The sequence below is a fragment of the Arachis ipaensis genome, chromosome B7, assembly GCF_059453495.1.
Source record: "Arachis ipaensis isolate K30076 ecotype BB chromosome B7, ASM5945349v1, whole genome shotgun sequence".
In the NCBI taxonomy this organism is placed as follows: Eukaryota; Viridiplantae; Streptophyta; class Magnoliopsida; order Fabales; family Fabaceae; genus Arachis; species Arachis ipaensis.
In genome coordinates, this window is record NC_142442.1 from 112,163,572 (window position 1) to 112,180,021 (window position 16,450).

At 33.2% G+C, this 16,450-nt stretch overlaps 1 protein-coding gene and 1 long non-coding RNA gene across 6 annotated transcripts; one reads left to right on the forward strand and one right to left on the reverse strand.

The window, feature by feature from the left end:
- Positions 1–354: 354 nt before the first annotated feature.
- LOC107609643 (uncharacterized) lies at positions 355–4,344 on the reverse strand. Of its 5 annotated transcripts, none has more exons than XR_015892310.1 (6): positions 4,202–4,344; positions 3,378–3,477; positions 1,955–2,825; positions 1,460–1,510; positions 735–825; positions 355–648 (listed from the first exon to the last, which is right to left on the reverse strand). It is a non-coding gene; the product is annotated as an uncharacterized LOC107609643 (long non-coding RNA). The 5 variants fall into 5 exon arrangements; XR_015892312.1 differs by having other exon boundaries at positions 1,955–2,772; positions 4,202–4,341; XR_015892311.1 differs by having other exon boundaries at positions 1,955–2,772; positions 3,378–3,592; positions 4,202–4,338.
- A 9,919-nt stretch (positions 4,345–14,263) lies between these two features.
- LOC148553748 (uncharacterized) lies at positions 14,264–14,779 on the forward strand. The gene is made up of 3 exons (XM_088492883.1): positions 14,264–14,302; positions 14,402–14,485; positions 14,588–14,779. Exons 1-3 carry the CDS (start codon positions 14,264–14,266, stop codon positions 14,777–14,779), a joined length of 315 nt encoding a protein of 104 aa, XP_088349009.1.
- The last annotated feature ends 1,671 nt before the right edge of the window (positions 14,780–16,450 follow it).

Consider the following 16,450-nt stretch of genomic DNA (forward strand, 5'->3'; position numbering starts at 1 on the left):
AGTAAATTTTGTATATTTTTTATGGATATTGTAAATTTAATGACCTGTTTTATTTTGCTTGAATTAATTTTATTATGTACAAGTAATAGTAATTGTTGATTAAAATAAAAAGTTCAAAATTTTGCTTCTTTGGAAGAATGCATTACCTGGACCATGGCAGGTGAGTTTGTAAATGTTCATGACTTAGGGTGTTGTTTGATGCCTTGTCCTGATGAAGATAGGTTATTGTGAAACAAGGTAACTAAAGTGAAATTAATTTAAACTCAGTTAATAGGTTGAACTCTTGCATATATACATCCCTCAAGAAGCTACAAAATTAGCTTCAGAATAAACATAAATGCCAAGATATGGAATAGAGAGCAAAGGATAATTACCTTTCCTATAGTTTGGTAAATAAAATAGTTATACACTTACACATCCACAAATACATTGGACAACTCCTAACCAATAAAATAGTGTTATCTGGTAACACAATTAATCCAAATAAACATAATACAAATATATGTAATGATTTTTATCGTAGGACACAGTTGAAGCAAAACGTGTTCTTAGAATATGGTCTTCCAACCGAACCATACATCAATTTATACAATTAACCTCACAGAATGCTAGGAAGCACCAAGATCAATGGTCATCAAACTTGCTCATCTGCAAGGATGGAACCAATCAAATATAAAATTATTCTATTGAAAGCAAATATTAGAAATGGGGAAAATATAAGCTAGAGTCCGTACCATTGAATCTGTAATTTCCAAGGTTCTAAAAACCGGACCGATCATCAAACCGCTCTAATTACTAGTTCACTGATTCACTGGTCCAACCGATCTAACCTTAGTTCAATCGGAAAAACCGTTATATAATAAAAATAAAATTAAATTATAATAAACACTCTAAAACATAATTATAATTTAATATAAACCTTAAAATATCTTTCAAATTTAAAGCATTATATGAAATGTCATCAGCCAAATCTTATGATTTTTCTTCACAGACAAGTCACTTATAACCTGGAAAATTATAGTACTATTTTTAATTGCCTCAACAAACTGAAGAATCTCAGACTCAACATTTTCGACTGAATTAGCTTTTACTGCTGCAACATACATGCAAAGGCATATTTTCTAGAGCCACCAAACATAACTAGTGGGACCTATAGATGCAATCAAGAAATAATAAGACTAAAAAATTCTAATCCCATGAATAACAAGCACAGTGGCTCAAGGACAAAACAAAAATTTTTAGAACAATTCAATTGGACATAAATGAAATACAAATCAACAATTCATTGAATTTAGATGATAAACATAACAACTACCTAAGTGAAAATTTAATTTAGATTCATGTTCAATCAGTTATAAGTTCATATATTTTTCTTCTATCAATCACAGTCTAAGCACAATTTCTTTTACATCAGTCTGAAATATATTAAGGAATTATGACACAAACAATATCCAATTACCTTAACTTTATCTTCCTTTGCCCATGGAACATTAGCATAACCTCTAGAGACCTGAAAACATATCATGAAATAGGAACAAATTATTAAAATAAAACAAATACTTAAAAAATGAGGCCAATAAAAACCATTCCTAAAACATGAAGCGGCGAAATAAACAAATAGGCAGCAGTATAAAACCTCAGCACAAACAACACAATACAAGTTATCAACAGGCACAAAACCTCACAATCAAAGCACAATTAAATCACAAAATAGTAAAACACAACACAGCAAAACCAGCAGAACATCACTAATCATAATCAATAATCAATTATCACAAGACCTTCAATAATTAGTGAAATCACAACACACAAAACAGGAACACAGCAGAATCAAAGCTCGTCAACAATCAAATAATCATTCAAAAAAATTTAACAGAACATTCAAATAATCAGTAATCAAATAATCATTGAACAAGGCATAAAAAAATGCAGAAGAAGTGAGCAATGAACTGACCTTCGAAGTTTGGGGCTCTGGGAAGAGTACGTTGCTGCGATGGACGATGCCAACCACATGACGGCGAGCAGGACGGCGAGCAGATGAAGACGATGGATGGGCCAAGCTCGCGGAAGAAGAGAGCAGGGGTTGGAGACCTCTAGAACAGGACAAAGAGAGAAGCCCTGCGTGCGACAGACGGTGGCAGTGGCTCAATGGATAGACGAACGGAGGCCGAGGCTAGGGTTTTTAACTTTTTCTTTGGTTGAGAGGACTTGAGGTTGAGTTGAGTTTTGGAGAGTGGAGGAGGAGAGAAGGGGGCAAGGGGCTCTCAGTGATACCGAAGCTGTGTTTTTTCCGCCGGGGGGGGGGGGTGTATAAACGAAACGGCGACAAGACGACGGCACGCAGGCCGAAGACGATGGAGGATGGACACCGAGCAAGGAAGAAGAAAGCGAACAGGGGGTTGAAGACAGGACGAAGAGAGAAGCCTCAGACAACCACGGACGGCGGCAATGGCTCACTCACTCTGTTCGGCGGTGGTGGAGGCTAGCTAGGATTTTCTTTCTTTGAGTTGAGGAGAACAAAGGAAGGAAAGGAAGTTAGGAACGAAAGGGGGGGGGGGGGGAGGGCATAGCACAGAGCAACGCATTCTTTTTTTTAATTTAACCAAAACGGCATTGTTTCCGGAAAACCGGCTGGTTCATCGGTTTGCTTCCGATTCTGTGATGAGCGGTTTTGAGTAGAGAACCGAACCATTTGCATTGCCGGTTCCCAATTGGACCGGTTCAACCGGCCGATCCGTTCCGATTTTCAGAACCGTGGTAATTTCTAATGTACTTGAGTTCCTCAAAATAGAACATGCATGCATAAGTTGGGCAAAATGTAGTTCCTACGCCAATAATAATTATGATATTGCAAAGTGCTTCGAGGGCTTACTAGGTGCATAAGTCAAATTCAAGATCTAAGTGAATAGAATTCTACTGCACAAACAATTTGCTTAAAAGATTATTGTAATTTATTAGATAAGAATAACTGGATCTTCAATGCTTATAGAAACAAGTAATGACATCCTACAACGTAAAAAACAAAGACTAGGAAGCAAAACAACAACAACACAATTCTTGAGCAATGATGCATTGATAAACATAAATTATAGCCATTAGCAACACAACGTGCATTCAAAAGAATTGATCAAGAAAAATTAACTATATTAAGAGTTTAATTAATCAAATCAGCCACTTTGAACTCTCTATTCCAATGTTATACTGCCATTACGGTCTAATTTTGAGAATAAAACAACATGAAGCTGTTATACACAACGTTGCCATTTGAAACAACTCAATGCCAGAAAATACCTTTTAGGCAGCGACATAGATCGACGCCAAAGTGGGGGTAAAAACAAAATAGAAACAGAGAGAACGAGTTTAAGGCATGAACCAACCTTGATCCATGCGTTAAGGGGATTTCCGGTAGAAGCTATGTCGCCAACCGTCGTCGAATGTGGACCAGGACCACTGTCTTCAGATGAGGGCAAAGGATGTCTTTGTTTTTGATGATATGATTCACAAACGGTAATTCCAGTGTGAAGGATAAAAACATGCAACAAAGTATGACAATCCCTTTGTATATCATATTGGCCAAAGAAAAACCATCAAACTGATCATGTGGAAAGCACCAAAAGCATTCCAAAAAATTAATCCCCTCCATTAAAATCAAGCATAAATGGAATCAATTAAAACTATTGCAAACAAGATAGATGCACCAAACTGACCAAGCTATAATAGGCAGAAATTCATCAAAATAACTTGTTCTTCATGAGCACTCTCATTTTAATAACAAATTCATCACTACATCTCCCTCTTTAGTAACAAATTGAAGTTATAACAAAATCAGAATGAATAACACACTGATGTATAGAATTAATCACAAAAAAATTGAATACAGCGAAGACAAGCTCCATACAAATCATTAATCACACTGATATATAGAATTAATCACAAATAATCGAACCCAGAGAATACAAGCTTCATGTAAAACAAATTCTACAAAACAAAAACAAATTCTGCAACAATATGAGAAGAAAGAGCACTCATAAACCCGAAGAGAAGAGGACCCATTGACGACAATAGCAACGAGAACAGAGAAGAGAAGAGAAGAGAATAGAAGACATGCAAAGAGAGCATGGAAGAGAAGAACACGAAGAAACACGAACAGACTAGCTACGAACACAGTGACCACAGAGATGAAGATACGACGACGACTAACCTTGGTCACAGCGGCTACGACGACGGAGAAGAGGTGGTGATCCTGGCGGCGGCGATATGGCAGAGGCTTCAGCAAGGTCTCTTCGATGGTGGTCCAGCGTTTGAGAAGACACATAGGAAGCCCTAATTACATTTGTTTGGAATGCAGAAATTTTAAAAGAAAAAGTAAATAATTATTTTGGCATTGAAACAATTCTGATTTTGATAAAATAGATCTTAGCATTTTTTTTAATAAAATGAACTTTTAAGTATGTATTTATATTGGTATTTGTCAAATTAAAATTTTAATAAAAGTAATTTTATAAAATTAATTTTAGATAGAAGTAAGTTATATCAATATTATTTATATTTGATAATTTTATATTAAAATTAATTTTAATAAAATAATATTATTTAGATAATATTAATTAAAATTATTTTTTTGATAAATAATTATTAAAAAAATACGATATTAAATTATAATATTTTTTAAATATATTTAATTTTTTATATTTTTTAGTATATTTTTATATAATATTTGTTTTAATATTTTATTTTAGCATGTTATAATTTTTTATTATTATAATAAAAATTAATATTTATTTATTAAATTAAAAATAATATATAAAAATTAATAAAAAATATTTTATATTAAAATAAAAATAACGATCAATAACTTTTTTAGTATTTTTTTAAATATTTTTAATAATCTTATTTTTATTATTGTTTTAACTCCTAATTTTTTACTAATTATAATTTTATTATTATTTATTATTAATTTTTTATTTAATTTATCATTTTTAATAAAAATAATAATATATATTATAAAAATTAAAATAATAAATAGTATACAAAAATTAAAATAATAAAGTTTACAATGTTAAACAAAAAATTTATGGTTCTCTTGTTATATATATTCAGTTTTTTATTTATTTATTTTTTTTAATGGATCAATAATTTATATTATAATAAAATTACAATAAAAAATTTAATAAAAAAATAAAAAATCAAAATATGAAAGAGAATATTAAAAACGATAAAATTTTTTTGAAATATTTACGTTAAAATTGATTAAAATAAATCTAAAAATTCGTATAGAAAAAACTATTAGAAACAATAAGGACCAGAAAATTAAATATAAATGCACGTTAAGTAAGCGCAGAAATTACAACTTCTTACTTCAGGTAAACTTGCGTTTAGGATGTAAAATCATGTTTGTATTCAGAGAAAAAAATACCAAACACAATAAAACAGCGTCAAGAAATTTAAACGCACTTTTCTCCTCCCAACATTAAACCAAACACACCCTAACCCTAAGTATATATTCAATAGAGTAATTATCCAAATTAGTCCCCAATAATTTTAAAATCGAATATTTTAGTCCCCAGGAAAAATTAATACACAAATCAATCTCCAAGGTTTTACTCCGACAGACAAATTAGTCCTCAATTTATTTTCTGGCAAAGTAATTACCCAGATCAGTCCCAAAGATTTTAAAAATAGACATTTTAGTTCCAAAAAAATTAATGTACAAATCAATCCCAAACGTTTCTCTCTGTTAGACATAACAGTCATCCGTCTAAAATTATTATTATTATTATTATTATTATTATTATTATTATTATTATTATTATTATTGAGTGACTATATATATATAAATACATATATAAGAATCTAATGAATAAATTTATCATTATTTTTATCTAGAAAATACAAAAAATTATGGTACAATATTATTATGTAATTAATAATAATAATAATAATAATAATAATAATAATAATAATAATAATAATAATAATAATAAAAAAGATCATTTTACAAGAAATTTAAAGTTAAAATCATTTGATATTTTTGTATTTAATATAATCAAAAGATGTACTATTTTAAAAAATATGTTTGTATTAAAAAAAATATATATTTAATATAAATCCAAATTAAAATATTTTCTTTTAATACATATTTTTTAATACAAATATATATATTTTTTTATATAAGACATCTTTTGATTATATTAAATACAAAAATATTAAATAATTTTAACTTTGAATTTCTTGTAAAATAATTTCTATTATTATTATTATTATTATTATTATTATTATTATTATTATTATTGAGTGACTATATATATATATTAAGAATTTAATGAATAAATTTATTATTATTTTTGTCCAAAAAATATAGTAACACCAAACTCTTTAGACCGATCAAGAAAGAAAACTGGTAATTACCGGTAAAAATCGAAGAAAATGGTCTAACCAAACTGGTATGGTAACACCAAGTGTGCGCTATATGGTGCTCCTGATTATTATATATGACCAAAACAAATTATATATTATACATTTAATTACATAATTTTATAGATATCTAATTTAATTTTGTATTCTCTATTTTTTGAATTAATTATATTTTAATTACGTACTATTATTAATATAAATATAAATTTTACTAAAAATTTATTAATCTGCTTAATCTATTTCAATGCTAGTATTGTAATTAATGTTATTTGTTTTGATATTAGTGTTAAAATCTACTAATATTATAGTTAGATGATAAGTTTTATGAATTAATTGTTACTCTTATTATGTCAAATTAAAATACTATTGTAGTAGTACTGACAAATTTTATATTTATTTTTATATTAGTTATTTTTAAAATTTAAGACTTAATTCTTCATAAAATGTTAGTAAAAATATGTATTTTAAATATTAATTTTAAGTTTTTTATTATTTTATATTTTTTATTTACGTGAAATCGATTTTACCGGTTCAACCAGTAATTTATTGGTTGAACCAATAAATCAGTGAACCAGTAGCTTGATTGGTTATATCACCGGTTCGATTCTGACAAATATGCCACTAGGAGTTGTAATGTGTAGGGTAGGGTTTGGATCCAATCCTAATCCTACTCGCAAGTTGAGATTTTTATATAAACTCAACTCTATCCTACCCGCGGTTGAGAATATCTCAACCCTAATCCTATCTGTTCTTAATCCGCAAGTACCCAATCCTATCCGCAGATTACAAAAAAATGCAACATTATTATATAACTTGATGATAATTTAAAATATAACTGATTTTTATGTAAAAAAACATATTGAATTATTAATTAATGATCTTCTCTTAGTAGCTAAAGATTTTTTGCATTTAGTGAGAGGTCTTTACTTCAACATCCACTTGAAACATATTTTCATATGGACTTATCTATCATATACCCTAAGGACACATATTAAAATTACAAAATAAGAAATTTTTTATTGAAAAGATAAAAAATTTAAATTTTTAATATATTTATTTTATATTCACTAAGAAAAAACATTTAAACTTTTTACTAGTGGTAAGCTTATCATATATCCTTATGACACATGTTAGCTAAATCTTTTTTATAAAAGTATATAATATATACATATATAGGGTGCAGGTTGGTCAAATAGGATTAAGACTCAATCCACACCCCACCCTACCATACCCAATATAGATTAGGGTGACAATCCTACCCAACTGAATTGGATACCGCGAGTACTAACTCTCATCGACAACTCATACTAGTGAAATTCTTTGTTTTATTTGTGATGTTATTTTCTTAACTTCTAATTTTTTGTTCACAACCTCCAAACACCTTAAGTAAAAGACATACTCCAATTTAAATTCTTGTTGCCAAACTCATTTCCTCCTTTTCTTCCACCGCCATGCTATGGCCTCCTCATATTTTTCTATGGCCAACCATAACTACCACAAGAGGATTTATATTTTATCTGCTGCCATCAAAATAAATATAAATTTTTTTCTAATAACCAAACGATCAAAACAAATTCATAGCAATGATTATGAATTGGCAAGTTCAAGAATGAGAATATAGTACACTCCAACCTCCATTTCTAATAATATAAAGAAATGACAAAGAAGCATTTGGAATTGAAAGATAAATCCACAAAAAGAAATCTTAAAAGGGATACAAGAGAGTGGTAAAGAATATACCATGACACCAATAGTGGAGTAAATGGAAGAATCATTGGAAATGATGACGTGGGTTACTGAGTGTTAGTCTTCTATTTCTTCCAAACCCATGGCAATTTTGTGGGTAAATTACTCTTGCATATGTGTCATCATCTCAGCCATTGATCAAAAAAATTTTCAACCTTTCATTAATTCATTCATTGGTTATAGCAAAAGCCTTTAATGAACATATACCATAACAAATACTACATTAATTATTGTATACACATACTGTATAGTGTATTGGGAAACATTTATAATTATAATTTAAAATCTCTAACTTGTTTTTTATTTTAAAAAATACCCTCCATCTCTTCCTGAAATTTAACATGCATGTCTCAGAATTTGGAAAACGCATAGAACCCACTATATGCCCAAAGTGCATCTTGTAGCCTGGCACTCCAGTCCTTCCTATGAGGTTTTACTATCTTTTCCAGAATGCGCTTTATCTCTCTGTTAGAGACTTCTGCTTGCCCATTGGTCTGGGAATGGTAAGCTGTTGCTACTTTGTGAACTATCCCATGCTTCTTCAGTAATCCTGTTAGTCTCCTGTTACAAAAGTGAGTACCTTGATCGCTCACGATTGCTCGTGGTGATCCAAAGCGGCAAATAATATGGTTTCTAACAAAGGAAACAACAGTGTTAGCATCATCAGTATGGGTAGGAATTGCTTCCACCCATTTAGAAACATATAAAAGTAACCATTAGAATTTGAAAATGGACCCATGAAGTCAATGCCCCAAACATAAAAAATTTCACAGAAAAGCATAATCTGTTGAGGCATCTCATCCCTCTTGGATATATTACCAAACCTTTGGCAAGGGAAATAAGATTTACAAAATTCAGCAGTGTCTTTAAAAAGAGTAGGCCACCAGAATCCACAGTCTAGAATTTTTCTAGCTGTTCTTTGAGGGCCAAAATGTCCTCCACTCTCAGATGAGTGGCAGGCCTCTAAAATGGACTAGAATTCTGATTGAGGCACACACCGTCTAATTACCTGGTCAGCACCACACCTCCATAAATATGGATCATCCCATATATAATATTTGGACTCGCTTTTCAGCTTGTCTCTTTGATGCTTAGTGAAATTTGGAGGAAAAGTTTGGCTAACTAGATAATTAGCTACAGGTGCATACCAAGGAACTACTTCAGATACTGCGTGTAAGCTATCAAATGGGAAAGTATCATTTATGGGAGTGGAGTCATCCTTAATATGCTCAAGGCGACTCAAGTGATCTACCACTAAATTCTGGTTACCACTCCTATCCTTAATTTCTAAATCAAATTCTTGCAGCAGCAGTATCCAACATATTAGCCTTGGTTTGTATTCCTTTTTAGCTAATAAATATTTTAGAGCTGCATGGTCTAAGTACACTACTACCTTAGTACCAAGTAAATAGGCTCGGAATTTATCCAGAGCAAAAACAATAGCAAGAAGCTCTTTTTCATTAGTAGTGTAATTAGATTGAGCAGCGTCTAAAGTCTTAGACGCATAAGCAATTACAAAAGGATCCTTACCTTCGCGTTGAGCCAACGCCGCTCCTACTGCATGGTTGGAAGCATCACACGTAATTTCAAATGGATGGCTCCAGTCTGGTCCTCTCACAATTGGAGCTTGAGTCAAGGCGATCTTTAGCTTATCAAACGCTTGCATGCAATCCTCACTAAACTCGAACTCAATATCTTTCTGCAACAATCTGGATAAAGGCAATGCTACCTTACTGAAGTCCTTAATGAATCTCCTATAAAAACCTGCATGGCCAAGGAACGAACGGACTTCTCTCACGGAGGAGGGGTAAGGTAAACTAGAAAAGACATCTACCTTTGCTGGATCTACAGAAATACCAGTATTAGACACAACATGTCCTAGTACAATTCCTTGTTTTACCATAAAGTGACATTTCTCAAAATTCAACACAAAGTTTTTACTAACACACCTGTCTAATATTCTAGATAAACTATCCAAGCAAAGGCTAAATGAATCACCATATACGCTAAAATCATCCATAAAAACTTTCATACAGTTCTCAATAAGATCTGAAAAGATACTCATCATGCATCTTTAGAAAGTAGCAGGTGCATTGCACAAGCCAAAAGGCATTCTTTTATAAGCATATGTTCCAAAAGGACATGTAAAAGTGGTCTTTTCTTGATCTTCAGGAGCTATATGAATTTGAAAATATTCTGTATAACCATCTAAAAAGCAATAATGGGATTTACCTGACAGGCGATCAAGCATCTGATCAATGAATGGCAAGGGGTAATGATCCTTGCGAGTGACTTGGTTGAGACGCCTATAGTCAATGCAAACTCTCCATGAATTCTGCACTCTAGTTGTCAGGAGCTCTCCATGCTCATTCTTAATGGTTGTGACTCCAGACTTCTTGGGCACCACTTGTACTGGACTGACCCATTCACTGTCTGATATGGAGTAAATGATATCTACTTCAAGTAGCCTGGTCACTTCCTTCTTGACAACTTCTAAGATGGTGGGATTCAATCTTCTTTGAGGCTGACAGACAGGCTTTGCTCCATCTTCTAAGAATATTCTGTGCTCACAAACTTGAGGGCTGATGCCTACTATATCCGCCAAGCTCCATCCAATTGCTTTCTTATGTTTTCTAAGCACACTGAGCAGTTGCTCTTCTTGTTGAGAGGTGAGTTCCCTTGCAATGATAACTGGAAATTTCTGATTATCCTCAAGGTAAGCATACTTGAGGTGTGGAGGGAGGGGCTTTAATTCTGATTTAGGCTCTTGGCTAGGCTCTGGATCATTCAGGGATAGTGATAATGGCAAAGTGTCCTCATTGTGTTCAGAAGATGTCCCCACACTTGGACCTTGCTTTATGTGCTTCTCTTCTATTTCTTCTTGGTGAACTTCAGCTATAGTTTCATCAACGATGTCGCACTGAAAGATAGAATGATCTTCCGGAGGGTGCTTCATAGCTTCATTTAAACTGAAACTCACTGTTCTGCCATCTATCTCAAAGGAGTAAGTTCCTGAGAATGCATCCAGCTTGAACTTTGAAGTCTTCAGGAATGATCTTCCAAGCAGGATTGATGATGGTCTTCCTGAGTCATTAGGGGGCATTTCTAGGATATAGAAGTCAATAGGAAATGTGAGCCCCTTAATTCTCACTAATACATCTTCAGCAATTCCAACTACTGTAATAATGCTTTTATCTGCTAACACAAAACAAGCTGCCGACCTTTTCAAGGGAGGAAGCCTCAAAGTATCATATATAGACAATAGCATTATACTAACACACGCTCCTAAATCACACATGCAGTCAGAAAATATTACATCTCCAATGGTACAGTTAACCATGCATGGACCTGGATCACTACATTTTTCAGGTATACTTCCCATTAAAGCAGATATAGAGCTACCTAAAGGAACAGTTTCTAATTCATTAATTTTATCTTTATATATGCACAAATCTTTTAGAAACTTTGTGTATTTAGGTACCTACTGAATGACATAAAAAAGGAGAACAGTTACCTCAACTTTTTTTAATATTTCTACCATTTTGGGATCAAGTTCCATCTGCTTTCTGGGCTTTCTTGCAAGTTGTGGAAATGGGATAGGAATGACGCCACTTGATTCTTCAGTATCCATTGGTGCTTCATTCCTTTTCTGAGCTACTTCTTCCTCAACCTTGTCTTGTACTTTATCTTCCTCTTCAGCATCTTCCATTTCAGCATCTTTTACTTCTATCACATCCTCAGCTGAGGCGTATTTTATTGGGCTTGGCTCCTCCTAATTTCTCTCTAGCAGTGTGGTTTCGGACCTCAAAGTGATAGCATTGATGCCACCCTTGGGGTTAGGTAAGGGTTGAGAAGGAATTCCACTGGAGCTTAAAGGTTGGTTAATGGGAGTAGGTAATGAATCTATCCTGGAGGTGAGAGCTTGTAAAGTGGCATTCAGACCATTTAAAGTAGAGCTTAGCTGTGTCTGCATATCTTGTTGTCCTTGTACAAGAGAACGAAAGCATCTCATCATTTGATGAGGAATTAGGATAGGTGATCTGGGAAACTTGTTGTTGGTTGTGATGGGGTCCTTGGGACTGTCTTAGGTGAGGTGCTCTGTAAGGCTGGTTCTGATTTTACTGCCTGTTGTTGTTATTCCACCTCTGGTTTCCATTGTTATCTCTGCCCCCTCTGTTATAGCTGTCCCTTCAACCTTGGTTGGAGTTGTCTTGCCATCCTTGGTTATAGTTTCCACCTTGGTTGTAGTTGCCGCCTTGTTGATTGTATCCTTGATTTGGGCAGTCATAGAAGTTATGAGTGGCTACCACAGTGTTGTCTTCCTGTTGGAGCTGCGGAAATTCATCAATATAATGACTATAATTAGCACAGATCCCGCATACTCTTTGTGGAACCAACTGTTGGCTTTGTTGTAGTGGGGGAGGCTGAGCTTTATATGCTTGTTGTTGATTTAACTGCATCTGTTTCAGTAGGTTGGTCATTTTACATATACTCTGTGTAGGAGCAGTAGTCTCAACGATAGAGAAGATCTTTGTAACAGCTTTTGAGTGGCTGCGCCTCTGCTTGTGATTCCTAGTGGACTCAGCTAAGTCGGTGATCAGTTGCCATGCTTCATCTGCGGTCATGTACTTTTTCATAGAACCATTACTAGCACCATCTAGTATAGTCTTATCCTGGGGGTTCATGCCTTGAGTGAAGTAGTTGATTAATACTAGTCTATCAATCATGTAATGGGGGCATGCATCTAGAAGGTTCTTAAAATGCTAAATAAAAAGTCTTGACTGGGGGAATGATTAATTGAAAGTTCTATCCTTGTTGGGATTTTTTAAGTGTAGTGTTAAAAAGGTTGTTGTTTTCACTTAGTTAACCCTTACTAAATAAAGGAAAGTCAAGTGATTAAGCTAACCCTTATTCGCAAATCCTAGTTCTCTCCCTTAGGAAGGTCTAGCGTTAGTAAATACAGAACTAGCCAACAGCGTTCAATTTAATCGACACTTAAGCCTTCCAACTCAAGTGTCTCCTTTTAATCAACCCCCATGTCAAGTAGAAAAACTACTCCATTGACATGGATATAATACTCATAAAAATATAAGAAGACATAATAAATTAATTAAAATAAAATAGAAAATTAATTCAAAAGTGAAAGTAACTCTATATATTAATAAATCCAAAATGCAACATAATTATCTGAATAGGATTAACGAATAACTGAAAAGAGTAAAGGAATAAGGAAACAAACTAAAGTAGTAACTTCAACGGAGGTGATGACTCTTCAACACCCAAAATCCAAAGCAAAAGCATAAACTACCAATGTAAAGCGAATCTAGATTCAGATCTAAAACTAAAAGTAATCCTAATATCAATGTATCTGAATGTGTGTTTATGTGTATGGATGCGTGTTGAGTCTCTGCATGTTTCCTGACTTTATTCTGTGTTTCTGGGCCGAAAACTGGGTTAAAATGCAGCCCGAAATCGCCCCCAGCGTTTTCTGTTAATTATGCAGATCGCGCAGGTCACGCGTACGCGTCGTCCATGCGTTCGCATCATTCAACGATTTTCCTTATCACGCGAGCACGTCGTTCACGCGTTCGCATCATTTGTGCAAACTCCTATCCACGCATACGCGTCAGGCACGCTGGTCATCTCCTTAGTTTCTTGTGTTCCTTCTATTTTTGCAAGCTTCCTCTCCATTTTCTAAGCCATTCCTGCCCTATGAAGCCTGAAACACTTAACACATGGATTACGGCATCGAATGGTATAAAGGAGAATTAAAATGTACTAATTAAAGGTTTCTAGGAAGCAAGTTTTCAACCATAAACAATACTAGGAAGGAATTATAAAATCATGCAATTTATATGAATAAGTAGGTAAATAATTGATAAAAACCACTCAATTAAACACAATATAAAACATAAAATAGTGGTTTATCAACCACTTAGGACCTAAGACCAAGGTACGATTTGTTAGTTTATTCTAACTAAGCTCCTGCTGCGAAAATCTTCTTCGGTGGGTGTCCCTTTAAAAACCATTAAACTATGTGAATGTTCCTCTATTTGCGCAACCTTTTAAAAAGGGTGGAACAAAGAAGTTTACGGTGACGGGTATGAAGAACCGAAAGGGTAAAGACAACACATTTGATGAGGTAATTTTTTTGAATGTAAACCTCTAATTTCCGTCACATGAACTGGGTAAATTAATGAAGATCTCGTTCTTCTTGTTTTAAAAAAAAATTATAAAACAGCGGATCCTCCATGAAAGCAGTGAATCCATTGACATCGCGTCCATGAATGGATTTTTCAACAAAAATCTCTACTCGTTAATACAGGTGCGATGCGTAAAACTCATGTTAACCACTTTGTGATGAATGATCATTATGCTTTTATGCATGATTATGGTTTCTGATTGGCGATTATCATGTCATAACCAGGTGAAGGAGTCACAGCAGGACAAGGGACATTCATTCACAAACTATGAATGCTTTAATGATGTCATGGATGAAAAATGTGACACACCACATGTACAGAACGATGTCCGAGATCCATTACCATCGTCAATGCCTTGTCGCAACAAACAAGGATCGTATATGGCATTGTTCGTGTCGATGGATAGGACACTTTGACCAATTCGAAGAATTAGTCTTTTGAATTTAGTGCAATGCAAATATTTGGTTATATAATCATGATTTATCATGATTTACTAACCGCAATGTAATTGCCATTGCTTGGTATTGAGGAGTTTTAATTTGTAGTTATTTACGTTAACTGTGAATATGTCCATTAGGATGATAATTATGTTCAATAATATGTATGTGTTTTACTTACATTGCTGTATTCTAGTTGCAGTTAATTATGGTTGCAATTAGGGTAAGGAGTTCCTACCATTGTGATTTTGCAATATAGTTGATCAATTAGAGTTGTGTTAATGGATTTTTTTCCTTACTTAGTATTATGATGATAGTTATGTTCAATAATATGTATGTGTTTTGCTTACATTGCTGTATTTTAGTTGCAGTTAATTGTGGTTGCATTTGGGGGTAACGAGTTCCTACCATTGTGATTTTGCAATACAGTTGATCAATTAGAGTTGTGTTAATGGATTTTTTCCCAACCAGATTATTAGATTGAATATGTCGTAGTCTCCAGGGTTGAATTGTGCCTTGATGGTTGTAAATATCTTTTGTTACTTTCAGGTTGTGAATCTCTTGTTATTATGAATTTCTTATCTTCATCGGAAACTTTTTTTTTCGGAAAAATGGCCCCATGTGTATGAAAGAAGTTTCAAATATAGCGAACCATTTTAGGAGATTCGTTATGTGTCATGAATTTGTTATAGATAAAGCAAAAAAGTAAACATAAACACATTTATATCTGAGCATATCATACTTTCGATTATTAGGAACAATAATATTTTGAATATGTTGATCTTAGAAACTGACAGAATTTAACATTAGGAACAATAACAGTTTGAAACCGAACAGACATTTCCTTTAATATTAGCGAATGTTTCTCTGTTTTCAGCTTTTTGACTACAGCATGACTTTGATAGGAAGAGTTTTGCTTCCTGGGATTTCTGCCTGAATGTTTTTAAAATGTGTTCATCTGGCATCTGTAACATTGTAGAGTATTATTACCTGATATAAAAAATTAATAAATAATCACTGTAACAAAAGTATATGTGAAGACATTTCAAGAAAGCAAAGACTGCAAGATTATAATTACTTGATTCATCCAGCCATTTGAACATGCAACTCACCCATATAGTCACCCAACACCCAACAGTCGCCTCTTGCAAAAAAAAAAAAATTAAAGTTGTCATCAATTTGTATTAAGCATACGAATCTCATTAAGCAGTTATAAAAGCATCATATATAGTGAATTAACAATGACAGTACAACAACAATGGAACTTTTATAATTTATATTAAGTAAATGAAAGTCATTAAGGAATTATAGAAGCAACATATATAGTTAATTCACAGGGACACTACAACAACAAGCTTGTGTTATTAATTGTATCGCGTCGGGTTTGCCCACTTCATTCTCTCTCATTGTATTGTCTTAAATAGAAACTGGAAAGGGCTATCAAAAGCGATGGCCTTGGAAGTTCCAGAGGAGATGGAATGAACGTATGGGATGGCTTGAACGTAAAATGTAGCAAGAAAGAAGATGATAGTATTTGGTTGAATGCACTCCGAAACGGACTTGTAGAGTTATTTGAATAAAAGCATGTGTACTTTGTGATTCTTGAATACAAAGGAGAAGCTAGATTTAAGTTCGTGGTGATCCGTTTGA

Coding starts and splice junctions, on each gene's coding strand:
- LOC148553748 (XM_088492883.1), top strand. CDS start 14,264: ATGAAGAACCGAAAGGGTAAAGACAACACATTTGATGAG. Junction 14,303..14,401: donor AAGACAACACATTTGATGAG/GTAATTTTTTTG, acceptor ATTATAAAACAG/CGGATCCTCCATGAAAGCAG. Junction 14,486..14,587: donor ATCTCTACTCGTTAATACAG/GTGCGATGCGTA, acceptor TGTCATAACCAG/GTGAAGGAGTCACAGCAGGA.